The sequence below is a fragment of the Lates calcarifer genome, unplaced genomic scaffold (genome assembly GCF_001640805.2).
Source record: "Lates calcarifer isolate ASB-BC8 unplaced genomic scaffold, TLL_Latcal_v3 scaffold_37_80, whole genome shotgun sequence".
Lineage (NCBI taxonomy): Eukaryota > Metazoa > Chordata > Actinopteri > Centropomidae > Lates > Lates calcarifer.
Genome location: NW_026118159.1, coordinates 187,607 through 209,945, shown reverse-complemented (window position 1 = coordinate 209,945; position 22,339 = coordinate 187,607). Strand labels below are relative to the sequence as shown.

Sequence of the window (22,339 nt, the reverse complement as noted above, 5' to 3'; positions counted from 1 at the left end):
CAAACAACCAGGGACAAACAACTAGAGACAAACAACCAGAGACAAACAACCAGGGACAAACAACCAGGGACAAACAACTAGAGACAAACAACTAGAGACAAACAACCAGAGACAAACAACCAGGGACAAACAACCAGGGACAAACAACCAGAGACAAACAACTAGGGACAAACAACCAGAGACAAACAACTAGAGACAAACAACCAGAGACAAACAACCAGGGACAAACAACCAGGGACAAACAACCAGAGACAAACAACTAGGGACAAACAACCAGAGACAAACAACTAGAGACAAACAACCAGAGACAAACAACTAGAGACAAACAACTAGAGACAAACAACCAGAGACAAACAACTAGAGACAAACAACCAGGGACAAACAACCAGAGACAAACAACTAGAGACAAACAACCAGAGACAAACAACTAGAGACAAACAACCAGAGACAAACAACCAGAGACAAACAACTAGAGACAAACAACTAGAGACAAACAACCAGAGACAAACAACCAGGGACAAACAACCAGGGACAAACAACCAGAGACAAACAACTAGGGACAAACAACCAGAGACAAACAACTAGAGACAAACAACTAGAGACAAACAACCAGAGACAAACAACTAGAGACAAACAACTAGAGACAAACAAATCATTCTTACTTTTCACTTTGAGCTGCACTGTTTTCACTCTCATGTACCAAATCCCCCTGTAGACCACACAGCTGTATCTTCCTGTGTCTGTGGCTTTGGGGTGTTTCAGGGTCAGACTGAGGTCTCCAGTTCTCAGCAGGTCTTTCTTCATCTCTGTTCGGTCTCTGTAAACCTGGTTCTGTTCTCCAGGTCGGTCAGAGCCGTTCTCATACACATGGACCTTCCTGTTACTGTTCAACCACATCACTCTGACGTCTTCATCCAGGTCACCTGTGGTTTTGAAGGGCAGCTGGACAGACTCCACCCCCTCCTCCACCTCCACCTGTTGGACTGAGAGGACAACAAAGCACATCATCAGCTGTACAGACAGCAGCAGCAGTTTGTCCTCACTTTATTGAAGGAGGACAAAGTTGTAGAGAAAGCTGAAGGACAGAACCAGATCAGAGCAGAAGGTAACAGGGGACAGAAATCTAGAAACTAAAAGCAGGTGTTGGTGATGAAATGTTTGGAGTTAAAGGATCAGTCCGTGTTTTCAGACTGAGGATTGACCAGTGTTGATCATGAGGAGTGGAGGCTGATGGAGCCTGAGTCTGATGGATCTCTTCTTCCATTTTCTGCTTGCTTTGTTCAGAGGGAGAGGTGGACACAGAGGACAGAGACAACATGCTGCCTGTGAGGACGTCACAGCAGAGACATGGAGGGGAGGCTTCCACCGTGACTAAAGGACAAAGATCACATCAAACACTGGCAGCAGATAGACACCAGTGTTTGGTGGACACTGAGCTGTTGGAGGGGATTTCCACTTTGTTTCTCACTTGGAAATATTCCTCACTGACATCAAACTGTTGGATGAAGACATTTGTCTTCACTAGAACAAGCTGAATGTTTGACTGTTAGATAGAAAGTGGTCAGTGTGAAGAGGAGACACAGCAGAAAGGTGAAGACTGACAGTAAGAAAGCAGTGAACAGACTGTTGAAGCTGCTGTTAGTGTCACATGACTTTATTCAGTCGGCTGTAGAGGAGATTTGACTTGATGACTGAGAGAAATGAAGCAGAGAAACCCAGTCTGAGTGTTTTCTGTCACACTCACACACTTCCTCACACACTGACTGTCTGCATTTCAACTATGATGGAGGCTCATTGACTGTTGGAGCCACTGATGCTGCTTCATCAACTCATGGACTTTGGACACATCAGTGACATGTTTGGACTGACTGACAGCCTGCAGCTTTCTGCTGCTCATCATGGTCTTCATCAGCAGCTGGACTCTGTCTGTTGTCATGGAGACGCTTCAGGTGTCATCACGTGACTGAGCTCACAGGATCACACCTGAGCCGTCTCCATGACAACTCAGCTACCTCCATCAGCTGATGAACACCTCTGACCTCTGACCTCTGACCTGTATCTACAGCACTGACCTCTGACCTGTATCTACAGCACTGACCTTTGACCTGAAGCAGCACCTCCTTCTTCATCAGGATGTTTCCCTCCCTGCTGTAGACGGTGCAGGTGTAGGTGTTGCTGTCTCTGTCTGTGGGGTGTTTCAGGGTCAGACTGAGGTCTCCAGGTCTCAGCAGGTCTTTCTTCATCTCTGTTCGGTCTCTGTAAACCTGGTCCTGTTCTTCAGGTTGGTCAGAGCCGTTCTCATACACATGGACCTTCCTGTTGTATCTGTCCGTCCACTCCACTCTGACGTCTTTAAACAGGTGAACTATGGTTCTGCAGGGCAGCTGGACAGACTCCACCTCTGAATCCACCTTCAGCTTGTAGACTGAGAGGACAACAAAGCACATCATCAGCTGTACAGACAGCAGCAGCAGCACTGATGCTAACAGGACCTCACTGTCTCATCCTTCTGTGTCTCATGTTGGTGGAGAACACTCAGTATTCAGACACAAGAAGCTCCAACAGTTTGTTTGAGGACCTGGAACAACCAGGTGACCTGAGCTCACCTGACGTCTGACACACCTCTGACACAAACCAGTGGAAGCTAGTTTCTACCTGAAGACATGTTGGATTCTTCAGGACATTTGGAGCAGTTACCAAAGAAGGAGTCAGAAACAAAGCAGGAACAAATCAAATGAGTCAATCAGTCAGAAGTGGACTCATCAGGAGAAACATATCAGTCACTGATTAGTTCTCTGTTTGTTCCTGATGTGTTACTGACTCTCAGTTAGAGAGAGCGTCTGCCTCCACAGTCAACGAGCCACAAGAGGAAACATCTTCACCATCAGCATTATGGGTAATGTAGGAGTAGAGACATACCTGACATGAAACACTGTCGAAAATGGACCAAAAGACCCACAGCAACAAGAACCACAACCAGGAGACCCAGGAGACCTTTGGCCCAGGATGGAAATCGTTCTGTGGACGACAGGAACATAAACAACAACATGACCTCTGACCTCTGACCTGTATCTACAGGAGGTGTAGGTGTGGTTTGTTGCTGACCTTTGACCTGCAGCTGTACCTCTGACCGTCCCAGTAGTCCTCTAAAGTCTCTGACGGAGCAGGTGTAGGTGGCGCTGTCAGAGAGCTGGAGGTTTGTCAGGTTGAGGCTGAGGTCTCCAGTGTCCAGAGCGTCAGTCTTCATGGACGTTCGGCCGCTGTAACGCTGGTTCTGCTCTGTCAGTTCATCACCTTCCAGCTGACGCTGGTGGACGGTTGAAGGACTGAGGTCGGAGCGGCTCCACACCACTGTGGGCTCGTCCAGGTCAAAGGTGGGAAACTCACAGGGCAGCAGGACAAAGTGGTCCCCCTCCACCACCTCCACAGCTGAGGCATGCTGGGACACTGTGAGGACACAGACAGAGAGGGTCCATGTCAGCAGCCTCACTTCATGTCTCATTACTCCTCCATCCTCAGCTGACCCAGAATTCAGTCTGGTCCTGTTTGGACGCTGCAGCTGATCAGGCTGCTCTGAATCCACATCAGCACAGTTTAACACCACTGACTCTTCTTCCTCTCACTGTTCACTTTTCACTGGTTTTCTGACTCTACATCCTGTTAAAGTCACTGTTAACTGTCTGAGTCCGTGTCTCAATCGTTTTTCAAAATAAAACCAAAACTAAGAAACTAAATAATGACTCGTTTTTTCAATATTTGTTTCCAGAGCTAAAATGAAAAAACTGATAACGACTCGTTTCTCTGATTTCTTAAATGGAAAAAGGAAAAAACAGATAACGGGCGCTTTATCCAATGTGGATATTTGATTTGATGTGTAACCAGTTTTATTGATATCAAAGTGTATTACAGTATAACAACAACCTGGACTAATAGTTAGACCCTGGCCAGAATCAGAAGACACCAAATTCATAAGGAGCCAATGTTTGAGCAGCAATAAAGAGTCAGACACTGAAATAACTGCTGAGTAGCCACTGTTGTATTTTTACAATGAACAAAGAGAAATGTTCAATTTGTACAAAACCATACATGAATGACCCAAAGTATCAAAAATAAAACAACAGTGTGCACACTTCAATAAAATAAAAGGTCCGTTGGGCCCTTATGAAACAAGAGCTGTTGCAGGTGCATCTGATTTTACTGGTCCATGGAGTGTAATGGGAGTGTGTGTGTGTGTGTGTGTGTGTCACGACCAGAATCTCGTCCTGGTCCTCGGACTTTCCCGTCCTCTCAAAAACCTGACTGATACACAAGGTCATATAATTTACATTCAATTCTCAGACGCATCATTAAAGGTTTAAATACCAAACATCTATTTATTGCATCAACCTCATGTTAATGTTCAATCTGATCAAATGTCAAAGCTTCAGGTTTTAGTTTAGTTGTACAACATTCAACAATCAAGTGGATCAAATATGAGAACCAACCATTCAAGTGCTCACGTTTATCTGTTCATGTGAACAGTGTTTCAATAATATTTACAGGAAGTAAGCATTTACATTCAAATATATATATCTCATAACCACATCAAAACCATGGTCAAATAACATGATCCACATGTTGAGTTTGTTTTAGAGGTATCAAAGAAGTGTGCTGAATTACTCCAACACTACAGGCCTACTAACCGAGAACTGCACCAAAAATTACCCTCTGAGTAACTTTAGACTCTGAAATGAAATAAATTCCTTCAGTAGTTTGCAGCAGACAAAATAAAATATCATTTTACTCTGATAAGCTTTAATAGCAGCCCTGCTCTGCTTCAGCTCACGGAGAACAACAGAGAATTAGCATCAGAGCAGCTACAGAGACGCGTTTCTCACCGTTGCTCTGTATTTAAAGCCCCGCAGGTCGATGGAGCTGCAGCGGCTCCGGGTGAAGCTAACAGGTTAGCCGACGCGACTCGTCTCCTTCGTGGGGTCACTCGGCTCCGGACTTCCAGTGGGTAAGTGCGCCGGCTTTGTTTTTCCTCTTCCCACAGTTTAACTCGGGTTTCTCTCCTTGTTTCTCGGTCTGTGAAGCAGGTAGCTGCCCTCACTCCCGGGGCTGAGACGACAAAAAGACCGGGAGAACGACGCGCCGGCACTTCACCTCACGAGCTGAACGTGGTGAACGTAGCCTCTGATTGGCTGTTGGGATCATGTGAACTGAGCGGTGCATTCAAATGCAATGGGAGATTTTAAACTTTGCCGATGTAAACAAATAAAATAAGAAAATAAACTCTCTCTTCTTTCTCTCATCTAATTGTTGTTCTTTTTTTTACATCTGGGCTACACAAGGCGTGTGACCCGGAAGTGAACTTTGACCTTACTCGCGGGATGAAGGCATAAAAGGGAGAAGAAGAAGAAAAAGAAAGAAAGAAAGAAATGGTCACCCTGGAGGATTCATAGACTATATATAATTAATTAACGTTAGCTAACTCTCAGCTATAAACACAGACTATATATAATTAATTAACGTTAGCTAACTCTCAGCTATAAACATAGACTATATATAATTAATTAACGTTAGCTTACTCTCAGCTATAAACACAGACTATATATAATTAATTAACGTTAGCTAACTCTCAGCTATAAACATAGACTATATATAATTAATTAACGTTAGCTAACTCTCAGCTATAAACATAGACAATATATAATTAATTAACGTTAGCTAACTCTCAGCTATAAACATAGACTATATATAATTAATTAACGTTAGCTAACTCTCAGCTATAAACACAGACTATATATAATTAATTAACGTTAGCTAACTCTCAGCTATAAACACAGACTATATATAATTAATTAACGTTAGCTAGCTCCAGTGACGTGCGGTGAGGTTCATGGCTGGTGAGGCACTGACGTCATCACAGTCAGATTTACAAACATATGAACCCTACAGAGGAGCTTGTTCACCATTTGATTGGCAACAATTAATGTGTTTTGTTTAAAATTTCATATCATCATTCTTTACATATACAAACTGTAGCATAGAAAAAAAGAACTTTAAAAAAATGTTATTATCGTCTTACCTTTAGTTATACATGAAGTCCATGCAAGAAAAAAGAAAAGCATTGATAACTTGTTTGTAGAAGTCTTCCTTATCTTAAAATTCTTTCAATTTAGATATGTAATCCTCCATTTTGAAAATAAGGCCAAGCAATACAAAAAAATAACTAGATGGTTGCACTTGACTTGCTAACTGTTTACTGTAGCTTGCTGGCTCTAATTCTATTATTCTGCAGCCGAAGAGTCATAAGAAGAATCTCTGGGATCACCAGCGCCCCCTGCCATGAGGCAGGAGAACTGCGTGCCTCAACTAGTGCCAGCGGTTTTATGATCGCTCAGCACAAGAATACGTTACACACATACAGTTGTTGATAAAAATAAATAAATAAACACTGTACATTATATACACCAGCTAATCTATAGAAATTTAGTTCATATACTAAAAGTGTTTGAACATTTTAATGGCAACATGCAGAGGGACAGCAATACGGTCTCACTGCAGAGCAATCCATGGTGAGGCTCAGCGGGCTGCTGCCTCACCGCTCGTCTCTTCTTAGTATTTGAACGGTAAATTCAGCGATTTTGAAAAAAAATCTAAAAATGGTGAAGTTAAATGGAAAAGAACTTTAAAGTACAAATCACTGAATAAATATAACTATTTAATTTATTTTTTTATTTTATATTTCCATGATGACAGGTGAGGCTGTGCCTCACCTGCCTCCCCTGACTGCACGTCACTGGCTAGCTCTCAGCTATAAACACAGATAATATATAATTAAATAACGTTAACTAGCTAACTGTCTATAAACACAGACTATATATAATTAACTAATGTTAGCTAGCTCTCAGCTATAAACATAGACTATATATAATTAATTAACATTAGCTAGCTAACTGTCTATAAACACATACTATATATAATTAACTAATGTTAGCTAGCTAACTGTCTATAAACACAGACTATATATAATTAACTAATGTTAGCTAGCTAACTGTCTATAAACACAGACTATATATAATTAACTAATGTTAGCTAGCTCTCAGCTATAAACACAGACTATATATAATTAATTAACATTAGCTAGCTAACTGTCTATAAACACAGACTATATATAATTAACTAATGTTAGCTAGCTAACTGTCTATAAACACAGACTATATATAATTAACTAATGTTAGCTAGCTAACTGTCTATAAACACAGACTATATATAAAGGCTGTAAGGAAATTTCTTGGGATAATGTAGAGTCCAGATCATAGTATGGAGCTCATCTAATGAGAGTGGTGTTTCTTTTGCTTTTTTCTGTCCACAGTATGACACATCTTTAACATTAGCATGGTTTGGATCAGTGGAGACAGCTACACTCTTGATGCAACAATGGAGGACCTGCACCACCTCCACCTGCAGGATCCAGACATGAAGATCATCGTCTGTCTCCACCCAGAGCTGCAGGTTTGTGAACAGTGTTATGGCCACATTCATTTATATTCATTGTTTCAGTGGCAGTCTTGTACATCTCACTGTAAGCTGTGTATTATTTTTCATTTCCTCTGTAAACTGTACATCAGATACACTGCTCCTTCTGTTGGTACCAGTCATTCAGTTTCTCAGTGTGGATACCTTTGAATTACAGTAAACACTTTAGTTCAGACACGGTGGATCACAGTGAATCACATACATGAGCCAGCTGTCAGGGTCTAAATGCTTCATGTGAGGACCATCATGTACTTTCAGCATTAACTCATCAAACTCCTACAGAACAAATGTTTTCCTACACACTGTGTAAAAAAATACACTTTCAACTTAGTTGTGATCATTGTGTGTGTGAACATCATTTCTAAACAGAGATCCTAACGTGTTTATGGCTCATGACTCTACTCGTCATATCGTCAACAGTTGATGACACCGTTTTAACCACATGTAAATTAACGTTTAACGTACTTTTTATCGGCCTCTGTCTTAATATTCAGTCTGTGGTTAACACAGGTTGTCAGCCCGGCGAGGCCACGAACTGATACTTTAGTATAAACGCTAAGTTATCCGCTAATGCTAGCATGAGCTAGTTAGCTTGGTTAGCAAGGTGCATCTATAAATCCCGTAACTGTGAGAGCGGGATGCTAATTTTGTCGAAACACAGGCTTAAAACAAAATGTACCAAGAGATGAAGAGTCTCCTTGGAGTCTGTTAGTTCAACCGAAAACAACACATGAGACATTTTCAGGAGAAATGTTAACATGAACTCCGCTATCAGTTCACCAGATAACAGACGAACCGCTCTGTCCTCTGTCATGATTGACAGCTGTCAATCACACAGTAGCCACGCCCTAAAGCATACCCTGCTTTATCGTCTGTTTTCCTCTAAATGCGGCCGTCATTTACTAAACCAACATCATGTTGTGTTGAAGAAGACTTTCATCTAGTGATTGAGACCATGAACTCATCAGGACAATGTTTACTGAGGTATTAAATCAAGACAGAAGGAGGCCATTTTCTCATAGACCTCAATGTAAACCACATGTGTCGCCCCCTGCTGGCCACACGATAGGTCTCGCTCACTTCCGGGTCACACGCCTTGCATCAAATCAAAAACAAAAATCATAAAAACGATTCGTTATCCGTTTTTTCATTTTAGTTCTGGAAACAAATGTTTTTAAAAAACGAGTCATTATTTAGTTTTTTTTTTTGTTTTGGTTTTATTTTGAAAAACGAATGATACACAGATTTGTCTGAACTCCTCTCTCCTCTCCTGCCTTTAACATGTTTGTTGGTAGAAAACATCGTCATGGATCAGTTCCAGAGGATGAAATGAAGGTTAAAGCAGAAAGACTAAAGAGCTGCTGCAGTGTTGGATCAGTCAGATCAGAGGGACCAAGGTTTTCTTACCGTGCAGGAGGATCACAAACACCACCAACATCTTCATCTTCCTGGAAGAAACTCCAACAAAGTCCCCTTCAATCAGCTTCTTACTGAACTGACTAAGGCTTCAAAACCTCCTTCAGGACTTCAGTTCACAGCCACTGCTCACTGTCCTCCTCCTGATAATCTACTGACGCTCAGAGGAAACTTTAGTTTCTCTTCCAGCTGCAGGGAAGGTTTTTATTGACGACAGGATCAGAGTTCATGTTTTACAGCTTTACACAAACAAACAGAGGTGTGGAGGTGGAGCTGACGGAGGGAGGAGGGGCGAGCAATGCTGTGACATCACACAGGTGTGAAACGGGAGGAGACGTGACAGAGACGGACGACAGAACAGACTCCAGATCAGCTCAGGTGTTAGAACAGAGGACGTTGACCTGGACACAAAGAGCCTGAGGCAGCTGAGACACACACACATTTCCAGCTCATACTCCACTTCAACTGTCGTCCTACCAATCACTCATGACAATAACATGTACACAACAACACACTCACATCACACTGACACTGTCAACACATCAGTCTGAGATCACGTCTGATTCTAGTCTCATTTCTGGAACAGATGAAACTCCACATTCACTCACATTCAGTCTTTGTGATTGTCAAGTCCAACAGGGTTTTCCCCTGTGGACAGAGTCAGACTGTGTGTCCATGACAACAGGTCTGGATCTAAACTTCATCTGAAGACCAGAGAAAACTCCACAAGGAGAAAGTCAGTGACTGTGACACAGTCTCTGAAATCCCTCTAAGAGCCATTAAAGCCTGGATCTGTTAGAACCAGTGCTTCATGATGCTCCACACACTTTGTGATCATCTGTGTGAACTGACCTTTGACCTCATGTCAGCGTTTCCACTTCAGTCAGCTCTGATCAGCTGCTGTCAAGTGAAAACTGTCAGAGTTCAGAGTCTGTTAGACCGCCTCTCTGGGATCAAGTCCAGATCACCTCAGACCTCTTCTGAGGAAAGAGGAGGAGCTTCAGTTTCCTCGTTCCTCAGACCTGTTGGTCCAGTTCTTATCAACATGAATCAGCCTCAGGAGCTGTTCATTCATGCAGACTCTCTGTTCCCTATCAGTGTGTTTGGTTAGATCAGATCAGATAAACTTTATTTATCCCACTTGTGGGAAATTTCCATGTTACAGCAGCAAGAGACAAGAGTCTCTGTAATAAACAGAAATGTGCAGTTTATAGTAATATAGGAAAATGGTGATAATCAGTGAGGTAGATGAAGAAGTATGTGCAAATAAAGTGAGCAGAAAGTGGAGTCCACAGTTCCAGGTTTATTGTGGGTCAGTCTGGTGTTGTACAGTCTGATGGCTGTTGGAATAAATGACCTGAGGTAGCGCTCCTTCTTGTTCTGTGGATGCAGCAGTCTGTTGCTGAAGGAGCTGCTCAGGTCTCCCACAGTCTCATGCAGGGGGTGGGAGGGGTTGTCCATGATGGATGTCAGCTTGGCCAACATCCTCCTCTCACCCACCTCCTCAATGGAGTCCAGAGTCCAGTCCAGGACAGAGCCAGCCCGTCTGACCAGCTCATTCAGTCTCTTCCTGTCTCTCTCTGAGGATCCACTGCTCCAGCAGACCACTGCATACAAGATGGCAGAGGCCACCACAGAGTCATAAAAGGTCCTCAGCAGTGACCTGCACTCTGAAGGACCTCAGTCTTCTCAGCAGGTGGAGACGACTCTGGCCCTTCTTGTACAGGGCGTTGGTGTTGTGAGACCAGTCCAGTTTATTGTTGATGTAAACACCCAGGTATTTGTGCTCCTCCACGATCTTAATGTCCAAACCCTGGATGTTCACCGGTGCAGTAAGAAGTGACTTCCTGCTGAAGTCGATCACCACCTCCTTCGTCTTGCTGGGGTTGATGTGCAGATTGTTCATTACACACCAGTCGACTCCCTCTGCTCCAGATCGTTCCCCTGAGACACACCCAACAATGGCTGTGTGGTCAGAGAACTTCTGGAGGTGCCAACTGTCTGTGTTGTGTCTGAAGTCTGATGTGTACAGGGTGAAGAGGAAGGGGGACAGTACTGTACCCTGCGGGGCCCCCATGCTGCAGACCACCACATCAGACACACAGTCTGTTGGTGAGGTAGTCGGTGGTCCAAGCAGCCATGTTACAGTCCACTCCAGCTCCTTCCAGCTTCCCCCTGAGCAGAGATGGTTGGATGGTGTTGAATCCACTGGAGAAGTTGAAGAAGGTGACCCTCACAGTGCTCGCAGTGTTCTCCAGGTGTGAAAGGCATCTGTGCAGCAGGTAGATGACAGCGTCTTCCACACCAATGCCAGGTCTGTAGGCAAACTGCAGGGGATCCATCACATCACTCACCAGGTGTTGGAGGTGGCTCAGGACGATCCTCTCCATTGTCTTCATCAGGTGGGAGGTTAGGACTACTGGCCTGAAGTGTTCTGGCTCACTGGGATGTGCAGTCTTTGGAACTGGGACCACGCAGGATGTTTTCCACAGGTTGAACACATCATTTCATCCTCAGCTCTGATTGGACAGGTATTTTCTCCTGTTGCTGCTTCAATGACTCACAAAGTGAATCATTTATCCACCGATGTGTTTTTCAGTTCTGGTTCCACTTCCAGGTTTGATCACAGTGAATATGAAGCTCTTTCCTTCAGTTTGAAGAGTTGTTACAGAGGTGGAGAGAACAGCTCAGCTTCAAACAGCTGTGCTTCTGTTTCAACATGGAGTCACTTCAGATAGTCCAGAATGCTGTGTCCAGAACTTTCACTAACTCAGCAAAGATTGACCACATGAGTCCAGTTTCAGCCTCCCTTCATCAGCTCACATCAGATCAGACTTTAAGGTGTTTCTAATGACTGTCTGATCTTAAACCTTATATTCCATCCTGTGCTCTGAGCTGTCAGAGTGCAGGACTCCTGTCTGTCCCCAGAGTTAAGAAGAAGTCAGCAGGCCGTAGGGCCTTTTCCTATCAGGCCTCCTTCCTCTGGAACAACCTCCCTACAGACATTAGACTGTCTGACTCTGCTGAGGCCTTTAAATCCAAACCTCAAACTCATCTCTACACCTTCACTTTCAGTCAGCACCTTATTCTCATCAGGCTTCTACCTGTTACTGTTCTACCATCAGCAGGTCGGCTCAGTCTCAATGAACCAACTCAACTCAGGATTTAGTCAAATCCATGTTGTCCTGCTGATGAGATCACTGCAAACTGAAAACCACTGCATCACTCTGACTCTGTTTCCTCCCTCAACAACATCAGTCTCTCTCTCTCTCTCTCTCTCTCTCTCCATCGTTCTTTCTTGTAGGTTTTTCATCTCTCTCTCCTCTTCAGGTATTTCTGCCTCTGGAGCTGTAGAGTCTGATCTGTGATGACGTGTCTCCTGCTGCTCCTACGATCCTGCTCAGCACCTGAACATGTACCTCTTACCATCTTAGCTCTGGTTCTGCTCCAGGTTTCTGCCTCTTAGAGGAAGTTTTTTCTCTCCACTGTCGACCAGTGCTGCTCATGGTGGAACTGTTGGTTCTCTCTGTAAATAACAGACAGAGTTCAGTCTAGACCTGCTCTGTATGAACACTGTTCTGAGCTAACGTCTGTACAGATAAAAACTGAGCTTCATGTCTCATATTCAGCATCGTTTCAAAGTTACAGCTAAAACTCATGGTGACTGATCACATGTCTGTACAGGAAATAAAACATCATCATTCAGCCTCTTCTTTAAAGTGGAAACACAACAACAACACTGAGGACTTTTCTTTTTAACACACCACAAACACTTTTCCACATCACAGGAAGGGTTGATGTGGTTTTATTGTGGCGGGGCCGAGAGCATCCTCACCTTCAGAATAAAAGCGTGGTATAAAAACTCCTCAGCACGGGACAGGAAACGTCTGGACAACACGGTTCAAACTGCATCAAAGATCAGTGAGGACCGGAACACCAGAGGACAGAGGACTCAAATACAGGACTCTGAGACACTCACTGGGTTCAAGGACATCAGTCTTTACTTTCTGAAAGGTTCAGTTCACAGGTGGGCAGTCAGGAGCAAACTGTGTACAATACAATACAATAAACTTCCACACATGTTCATTTACAACAACACAAGCTGATATTTCTCTTAGTGTTAGGCCCACACCAGGAACAACACCAGGAGACCTCACAATGAACAATCAGTGTCCCTTAGAAAAATAACCACTGTTCTATGAAATCAGTCTTTGCTTGTTCTGCTCTATTTTCTGTCTGTACTTGAGTTTCTACCACCACCCAGGGCAACAACAGCCGTCCATCCAGGCTCCCAGGAGTGAAGATGGTGAAGAAAGAGGAAACATGAAGAATGGTGAAGATGGAGAATCAACATGATGAAGATCCCCTGAAGGCTGAGGAGGAGCTGATGATGGCTGTTGTAGCTGCTTAGCTAGCACTAACTCACCGTGTTTTCCAGTAGAAATGCTGTTTAACAGGGAACTGGCAGAAAAACTCTCCACTTACTCTTCAACTTTTTACTCGCTCGTTACCGTTACTTTTATCAGACGGTAACTGACGTTTCAGCAACTTTCCTTCACAGGAGCTAACAGCTATTTCCATCCCGAGCGAGTCTCCGTCTGTCAGAAAAAGCTCGTCACCTTCACTGACTTCACTCTCTCCAGTTGGCCGCTAGGTGGCGCTAATGGACCAGAACAACATATTGTCATGTCCTGTCTGGTCCTTAGACTGATAATCATAGCTCAGACTCCCTGATGATACCTGCAGCACAGACACCTGACAACACCTGCTCCTAAACACTACAACAACATGTTAGAGTCCAAATCACACAGCTGATCCACATGTGACATCACTGATCAATACTGATCAATAGTGAGTCCTCAGACTGTGTGAGAGTCAGTTGGAGTGAAGAAGAAGTTGACAAAGCGTCCTCCTGTCTTCATCCATCGTCCATCAGCTCCTTCACTTCCATTTTCTCTCTGATCCAAAGTCAGATCGGATCAATAATCAAAGACTGATCAACAGACCGATCAAACTGATTGATCAGCCATCAGAGGAGTTGGATCAGTGGAGCTCCTTCTGTTCCTGATGTCGACTGTTTCATCTTTGACCTGAGTTCTCTCTGTAGAGGAGACAGAAGACAGTGAGACAGAGACAAACAACCAGAGACAAACAACCAGAGACAAACAACTAGAGACAAACAACCAGAGACAAACAACTAGAGACAAACAACCAGAGACAAACAACTAGAGACAAACAACCAGAGACAAACAACCAGAGACAAACAACCAGAGACAAACAACTAGAGACAAACAACCAGAGACAAACAACCAGAGACAAACAAACAACCAGAGACAAACAAACAACCAAAGACAAACAACTAGAGACAAACAACCAAGAGACAAACAACCAGAGACAAACAACTAGAGACAAACAACCAGAGACAAACAACCAGAGACAAACAAACAACCAGAGACAAACAAACAACCAGAGACAAACAACCAAAGACAAACAACTAGAGACAAACAACCAGAGACAAACAACCAGAGACAAACAACTAGAGACAAACAACCAGAGACAAACAACCAGAGACAAACAAACAACCAGAGACAAACAAACAACCAGAGACAAACAACCAGAGACAAACAAACAACCAAAGACAAACAACTAGAGACAAACAACCAAAGACAAACAACCAGAGACAAACAAACCGTTCTGACCTTTCACTTTGAGCTGCACTGTCTTCTTTCTCACTAAGTACCACTCCCTGGCGATTACTTCACAGCTGTATCTTCCTGTGTCTGTGACTTTGGGGTGTTTCAGGGTCAGACTGAGGTCTCCAGTTCTCAGCAGGTCTTCATTCATCTTTGTTCGGTCTCTGTAAACCTGGTTCTGTTCTTCAGGTCGGTCAGAGCCGTTCTCATACACATGGACCGTCCTGCCATTGTCTCTGTTGAACCACTTCACTCTGACGTCTTGAGGCAGGTCACCTGTGGTTCTGAAGGGCAGCTGGACAGACTCCACCCCCTCCTCCACCTCCACCTGTTGGACTGAGAGGACAACAAAGCACATCATCAGCTGTACAGACAGCAGCAGCAGTTTGTCCTCACTTTATTGAAGGAGGACAAAGTTGTAGAGAAAGCTGAAGGACAGAACCAGATCAGAGCAGAAGGTAACAGGGGACAGAAATCTAGAAACTAAAACCAGGTCTTCAAGCTGTTGGAGATGATCAGAGTCTTGATGGAGACACATCAGTGACGTGTGGACATGACTCAGGTGTGTGTGAGCGGCAGCTCAGCATCCTCTTCCTGTTCACTGGTCACCTTGATGTGTGTGTTGATGTAGTTGATGTGTTGGATGAAGCTGTCCATACTGGAGCAGTGCAGTTTGCTCAAAGTGTCGTCAACACATCAGCTCCACATGTCAGCTGAGCTACAAGCTGGAATCAGCCTCTTCCTGTTGTTAACCACCTGTCATCACATGACTGAGCTCACAGGATCACACCTGAGCCGTCTCCATGACAACTCAGCTAACTCCATCAGCTGATGAACACCTCTGACCTCTGACCTGTATCTATAGTCAAGTCAAGTCAAATTTTATTTATATAGCGCCAATTCACAACAGAAGTTATCTCGAGACGCTGTACATATAGAGCAGGTCTAGACCGTACTCTTTATCTTATAAGATTTACAGAGAAAAACCCAACAGATCCACCATGAGCAGCACTAGGCGACTGTGGCAAGGAAAAACTTCCTTTTAAGAGGCAGAAACCTCGAGCAGAACCGGACTCAAGGTGGGCGGCCATCTGCCTCGACCGGTTGGGTTTAGACAGAAAGAGAGGGGAGTGGGGGAATGGGGTAAGAGAAAGACAACATTGCAGATACACAGATTAAGTCAAAGTGTAAATAGTAGTAGTAATAATAGTAATAATAATAATAATAGTAATAATTATTATTACAGCTAAAGGAATAATAATGACAAACAGTGGTACATTAATAGCACTAACACTATCAATAACACTAGTAAATGTTTTAATTATTGTTGCATCATGGGTTGAGCTGGATCATGGGAGCAGCAGGAGACTCTCCAGCTCTGGAGGCAGAACCCTGCAGTGAGAGACAGTAGCAGAGAGAGAGAGAGAAGCACAGCCTGGGCAGTAATGTGCTTGAGGGAAGAAACACAGTTAAAGTGATGCAGTGATATTAAGACAGTTAATAATAATCTCGTCGGCAGGACATCATGGACAACATTTACTAACTATTAATCTTAACTGATGCATTGAGACTGACCCAACCCTGACCCAATCTATAGCACTGACCTTTGACCTGTAGCTTCACTTGTTTCTTCATCAGGATGTTTCCCTCCCTGCTGTAGACGGTGCAGGTGTAGGTTCTTCTGTCATTGTCTGTGGGGTGTTTCAGGGTCAGACTGAGGTCTCCAGGTCTCAGCAGGTCTTTCTTCATCTCTGTTCGGTCTATGTAAAACCAGTGCTGTTCTTCAGGTCGGTCAGAGCCGTTCTCATACACATGGACCTTCAAGTTGTAACTGTTCCACCACTCCACTCTGATGTTTCCATCCAGGTGAACTGTGGTTTTGAAGGGCAGCTGGACAGACTCCACCTCTGAATCCACCTCCACCTGTTGGACTGAGAGGACAACAAAGCACATCATCAGCTGTACAGACAGCAGCAGCAGCACTCAGCACATTGACTGACTGATTTTCTGTCTTAAAGTGAGTCAGTGTGGTAAATCCTCCTCATGGGGAAGATGACGGGTGGAGCTGCTGGTGCTGATGAAGTGGGACCTGCAGTACCTCCACCTCAACTTCCCGGGGTCTGTTAACCCGGGACACTTCAATAAGTCCAGTAAAAAGTCTATTAGACATCTGAAGGTCTGAAGTTGAAGGCAACTGGACTTGTTTGAGGTTTCTTGAAGACGTTTCACCTCTCATCCAAAAGGCTGGTGGTTCTGGGAGTCCTCAACCCACCCTGACATCATGTGAGTTGTTAGGGTCACATGTCTCAAGGTGTGAATGTGGGTTAAATCTCCTGGGTGAGGATCTCAAGACTGCGTTGTAGGTGGCTGAAAGTTGGTGTCGTAAGCCACCACCTCTGTTTAAAGACGGACGTTCCAGATGGACATAGACGGCCTCTTTTACTCCTCTCTCAGACCATCTGTCCTCTCTGTCCAAAATGTGGACCTCGTTGTCCTCAAATGAGTGTCCCTTCTCCTTAAGGTGTAGATGAACTGCTGAGTCTTGTCCTGATGAGCTGGCTCTCCTGTGTTGTGCCGTGAGCACCAGTTTTCACAAGAGAAGAAGCCTTTTGGATGAGAGGTGAAACGTCTTCAAGAAACCTTAAACGTCCAGCTGCCTTCAGCTTTAGCACTTCAGACTACCATGACCTGGACCACTGAGAACCTACACAGACACTATCAGACATCTTTAAAGCCTCCATCAGGTTCAGTGAAGCTGCTGCTAAAACCTGATTCTTCTTTCTTGTCATCAATCATTGGTTTTGTTTTTCCTTCGATCTGATTGGAGCCGCTGGTTTTTCTGAGCTGACTGCAGCTTTGATTGTTTCACTTTTTACCTTCAGCCACTGATGCTGTGAATGGAAACTAACTCCAGTGGACACACATGTTACAGCAGCTCATTAGCTCTGACCTGAATCTACAGCACTGACCTTTGACCTCTGACCTGTATCTACAGCACTGACCTCTGACCTGTATCTACAGCACTGACCTCTGACCTGTATCTACAGCACTGACCTCTGACCTCTGACCTGTATGTACAGCACTGACCTCTGACCTGTATCTACAGCACTGACCTTTGACCCGGAGCTTCACCTCTTTCTTCATGGGAAAGTGTTTGTCCATTAAGACGGTGCAGGTGTATCTTCCTGTGTCACTGTCTGTGGGGTGTTTCAGGGTCAGACTGAAGTCTCCAGTTCTCAGCAGGTCTTCATTCATCTCTGTTCGGTCTCTGTAAAACTCGTGTTGTTGGTCTCTCTGGTCACAGCCGTTGTGATTCACGTGGATCGTTGTGGTCTTGGACTGACAGAACTTCCAGACGACTGTGACGTCCTCAGGAAGGTGAACTCTGCTTTGACACGGCAGCTGGACAGACTCCACACCCCCCTCCACCTTCACCTCCACCTGTTGGACTGAGAGGACAACAGACCGTCACACTGCAGCAGAGGTAGTAATCTATAATGACCTCTGACCTCTGACCTGTCTCTGCGGTACTGACCTCTGACCTGCAGCTGAACTACTTTCTGTATCAGGATGTGTTTGTGTCTGCGGACGGAGCAGACGTAGGTCCCTCTGTCCAGATAACTGGGGTCAGTCAGGGTCAGACTGAGGTCTCCAGTTCTCAGAGGGTTTTTCTTCATCTGCGTTCGGTTCTGGTAAAATTCATCCTGTTTGTCTGGACGGTCACGTCCATCCTGATGAACATGGACCGTCATGGGTTTAGGTTCACAGCACCTCCACTCCACTGTGGCGTCCCTCGGCAGACACGCGATGGTTGTGTAAGGAAGCAGGACAGACTCCGCCCCCTCCTCCACCTCCACCACCACCTTAGAGACTGAGAGAAACAAAGAGCTCAGGTGAACAGACAGCAGGTAAACTCACGGTGACAGGACCAGGACTGGTTTTAACACGGCACAGACTAAAACCTGCTGAGACCTGATCTGTAGAGGAGACACACACAGAAAACTTACCTCTGATGACATAGAACCAGAAATACACAGCCAGACCAACAACGACAACAGCAACCAGACCCAGAAGAACCAGGAGAACAGTGGCTTCAGTTGGGAACGTGTACGGTTCTGTGGCAAACACACACATCAACAACAGCATCTTTAGAAGAAGTGACTGACCAGTACGACTGCAACTATTGATCACTGTCATTATCAGTTCATCTGCTGATTATTAGCTGGATTCATTCATTCTGACTGATGAATCCACTTCTGTTGGACTTCCACGTTTCACCGCTACACTGACCTTTGACCTGCAGCTGAACGTTTGTCAGTCTGGGTTCCTCTCCAACTGGTCTGATGGAGCAGGTGTAGGTGCCGCTGTCAGAGAGGCGGGGTTTCCTCAGAGTGAGGCTGAGGTCTCCAGTCCTCAGAGCGTCAGTCTTCACTGATGTTCGGTCTCTGTAACGCTGGTTCTGGTCTCTAAGGATCTCACCTCTCTGGTTTCTCTGGTGGACGGTTGAAGGACTGAGATCGAAGCGGCTCCAAATCACTGTGGGACCCAGAGGAACAGAGGAGATCTGACAGGACAGCAGGACTGACTCCGCCCCCTCATACACCTCCACAGTGAAGGTATGCTGGGAAACTGAGGACACAGAGACACAAACATCAATCAGCTGAGTCCTAGTGTCCACAGGGAGAACTGCAGGTCACATGACCTCCTCAGTCTGTAGACTTGTTATAAAGAGACGACTGTTCAACACCTGGTTACTGAACTTTAGTCACTTTGGTGTGTTTCACTTTAAAACAGTAAAATAAACGAGTCAAGTTTCTGATTTTCATGTTTCTGAAGGAAGAAACTCGACAGGAAGTAAAGACTCCTGAGATTTTACTGTGAAAATGTGTAACTGTAGTTTTGTTGTATTTTATTTGCAGTGAATCGTCACAGTTTGACTCTTCAGCTTCAGTTAAAACAGCAGGAGATAATCTGAAGAGTCACACAGCTCAGAGTGAGACTCAGGGCCCACATTGCTATGGGCAATGTGAGCGACCGCCCAGGGCGCAATCTATGTGAGGGCGCACAAGGGATAGACTGATGCCAGGCCACACAACACAAACTGCTTCCAAATAAATTGTATTTCATAATTAACATAGACCCATATGCCTACACATAATTGATTGGGTTACGTGAAAAATGTAAAAAAAAAATAAAAAAATCATCTACGTAAGTTTGTTTACGTCACGTGACTCCGGTTGATGGGTGAACGCACGGTGTTGGCAAACACAACAGATTTCGTATGATGATATAATTGATGGTTTTGCATCAAAGAAGGCGAGAAAAGTCAAGTTTTAGATTGCACTTCACACCTGTGAATGTTAATGTTAATGCCAGTTCTAAACAGGTGAAAAACCCAGGTTGAAAAATAGTTTACTGCAGGAATCTTTTTTTTATGCTCCATAGAGTTGCCTTTTTTCTTTTTGCTTTCTTCAGGGATTTCTCAAGCATGTGCAATTTATATAGTGTATTTTATTTATTGATCTTGTTTTTTCTTTGTTCTAGTTACGTTTTTGTTTTTAAGATTATATGTAATAAAATAATACAAATAATATAATTGTTGTGTTGGTGGGGGGGGGTGTTCCCAGGGGGGGGTGTTCCCCAGGGCGCAAATCTAGCCAGGACCGCCTCTGGTGAGACTGGAACTGTCTGAGGCTGAAACTGAGTTTTTATTTTAACATCTGAGTCAGTGCTTCACATACACAACCAGATTTAAACAGAGGATGGAGGGATGAGGACGAGGACCAGCTGCAGAGAGCGGATACAGGTTAACTGACCCTGAGGAAACTGTTCTTACCGTGCAGGAGGATCACAAACACCACCAACATCTTCATCTTCCTGGAAGAAACTCCAACAAAAGTCCCCTTCAATCAGCTTCTTACTGAACTGACTAAGGCTTCAAAAACACTGTTTTCACCATTTCTGACTTCTCCTCCTCTTCAGAGGAAACTTTAGTTTCACTTTCATTAGTTTCCGGTGACGCAGCTGTTTGACTGTAGAGTGATTGGCTGAGCAGCTTCACTCATCTTCATCCTACATTTTATAAAATGGCGGCTCTGAGCTCTCCGCTTCGGTGAGTGTACGGTACTAAAGTATCGTGTACCCACGCGGAGCTGCGGGACATTGGATTCGCTTGTCGGACCGACATTACACGGGACTTCCAGCGGTCTCACCACGTACCAGGGCACCCAGCGCGACCACCGGGCTCTCCGTGGTGTGTTGTCGGGTCGAGGAGGCGCCGCAGGCGGCGTAGAGAGCGGAGAGAGAAGCGGGGATGCAGAGCGGGCCTGCTAGCCGGGCTACGGAGGAAGCCTCACAGACCTGCACTGCCGGATCTGCCGTCCACAAAACGGAGGGACTGGAGCTGCTGATGGCGGGGAATAAACAGGGGGCCGGTGCGGGACGAGAACCACAGAAACGTGTGTTACAATGTTTACATCCCACCGAGGCTAACGTTAGCACAGCACTCTCCCGGCTCTGTGACACCAGGAGCAGCAGGGTCGTCCTGAGGGCAAACAACACACCAGACCAGGTCTGCTCAGACCTGCAGCAGGCATTCAGAACTACACCTCAAACCACCATCAGCTGTCAGACAGACTGCTTCAGGAACAAATAGTGCGATAAGAGTGTGTGTCAGTGTCTTTCTGTCTTGAGAATGTCAGATTTTTTACCTGTTTTCTTAATACTCCTTTTCTGTTTATTATCTATCTCTTACCCTTTTAGTGTTTTTAAGCACGAGTGGGAGTTGCTCCACCAATCTCGCTGTATATTGTGTGAACAATGACAATAAAGACTATTTGATTTGAAAGTGCCTGTTAACTGTCTCAGGAGGAGGGACTAACACTCAGAGCAGAGGCAGGACTGATGGAGACTATTTTCACCAGTGAATTATTGACCTTTAACCACCTGAACTCTTTATTTACCCTGTATGAGCATCAGACACAGATAACTGCTCTTTATCAGCCTTTATCAGACCTCATGGATACACTTCAGCTGGAAGAGCTCTGTCCTTTCAGAGGAAATAAGATTCTCTCTGCAACTTTTATTATTGCTCAATAAAATCCACTAAAGACAAGTTCACTCGCTCACTTCTCTTAAGGAAACCCAAGAATTTCCAGCATATTTTCTCTCAGTGAGGAACAGAAGTCAGAGCTTTATTTAAACCTGCTAAGAAATGATGTTGAGGTGTTGGAGTTGGACAGGTGTTGAAGGACTGGAACAAAGTGACTGTGGTCCTCTGCAGTGTGAGCAGCTGGAATCTGCTGCTAAAGCTCAACTAAACATCTGTCTGAACCAAACATTTCCTTCCACATCTGATGCTGCTGGCAGCAACAAGACCACAGCAAAGGATCATTGTTCCTGTTGGTAACAGAAGCTGGAGGAACATGAACAAGCTGCAGGGATTTAATGCTGAAGAACAGACCTGAGGACAGTCTGACTGAACAGTCTTCAGAGGAAATCTGTGTCCAGTTGAACCTGTAGAGGAACATGTTCAATCTGTAATAACTGAAGCACAGAAACAAAGCTGAACTAAATAAAGATCTGTCTGCAGCTTCTTTATTTAGTTCAGCTGAGAGAGTCGTGTCCTGAAAACTGAGACACTCACTGGGTTCAACAACATCAGTCTTTACTTTCCAAAAGGGTTCAGTTCACAGGTGGGCAGTCAG

The 22,339-nt window shown here is 44.6% G+C and overlaps 1 protein-coding gene and 1 long non-coding RNA gene across 2 annotated transcripts in view; one reads left to right on the top strand and one right to left on the bottom strand.

Moving 5' to 3' along the window:
- The window catches only part of LOC108874667 (uncharacterized), a 121,113-nt gene that overhangs the window by 17,436 nt on the left and 81,338 nt on the right, over nucleotides 1–22,339 (bottom strand). Inside the window, exons 14-18 of the mRNA XM_051069532.1 lie at nucleotides 17,747–18,082; nucleotides 16,238–16,564; nucleotides 14,806–14,969; nucleotides 2,099–2,264; nucleotides 874–983 (exon numbers count right to left, since the gene is read on the bottom strand). Coding sequence (XP_050925489.1) covers nucleotides 874–983; nucleotides 2,099–2,264; nucleotides 14,806–14,969; nucleotides 16,238–16,564; nucleotides 17,747–18,082 — 1,103 coding nt within the window. The remainder of the gene's footprint in view (nucleotides 1–873; nucleotides 984–2,098; nucleotides 2,265–14,805; nucleotides 14,970–16,237; nucleotides 16,565–17,746; nucleotides 18,083–22,339) is intronic.
- LOC127142253 (uncharacterized) overlaps nucleotides 2,142–22,339 on the top strand; it is a 38,886-nt gene continuing 18,688 nt past the window's right edge. The window contains exon 1 of the long non-coding RNA XR_007812739.1: nucleotides 2,142–2,281. This is a non-coding gene — a long non-coding RNA (uncharacterized LOC127142253). The remainder of the gene's footprint in view (nucleotides 2,282–22,339) is intronic.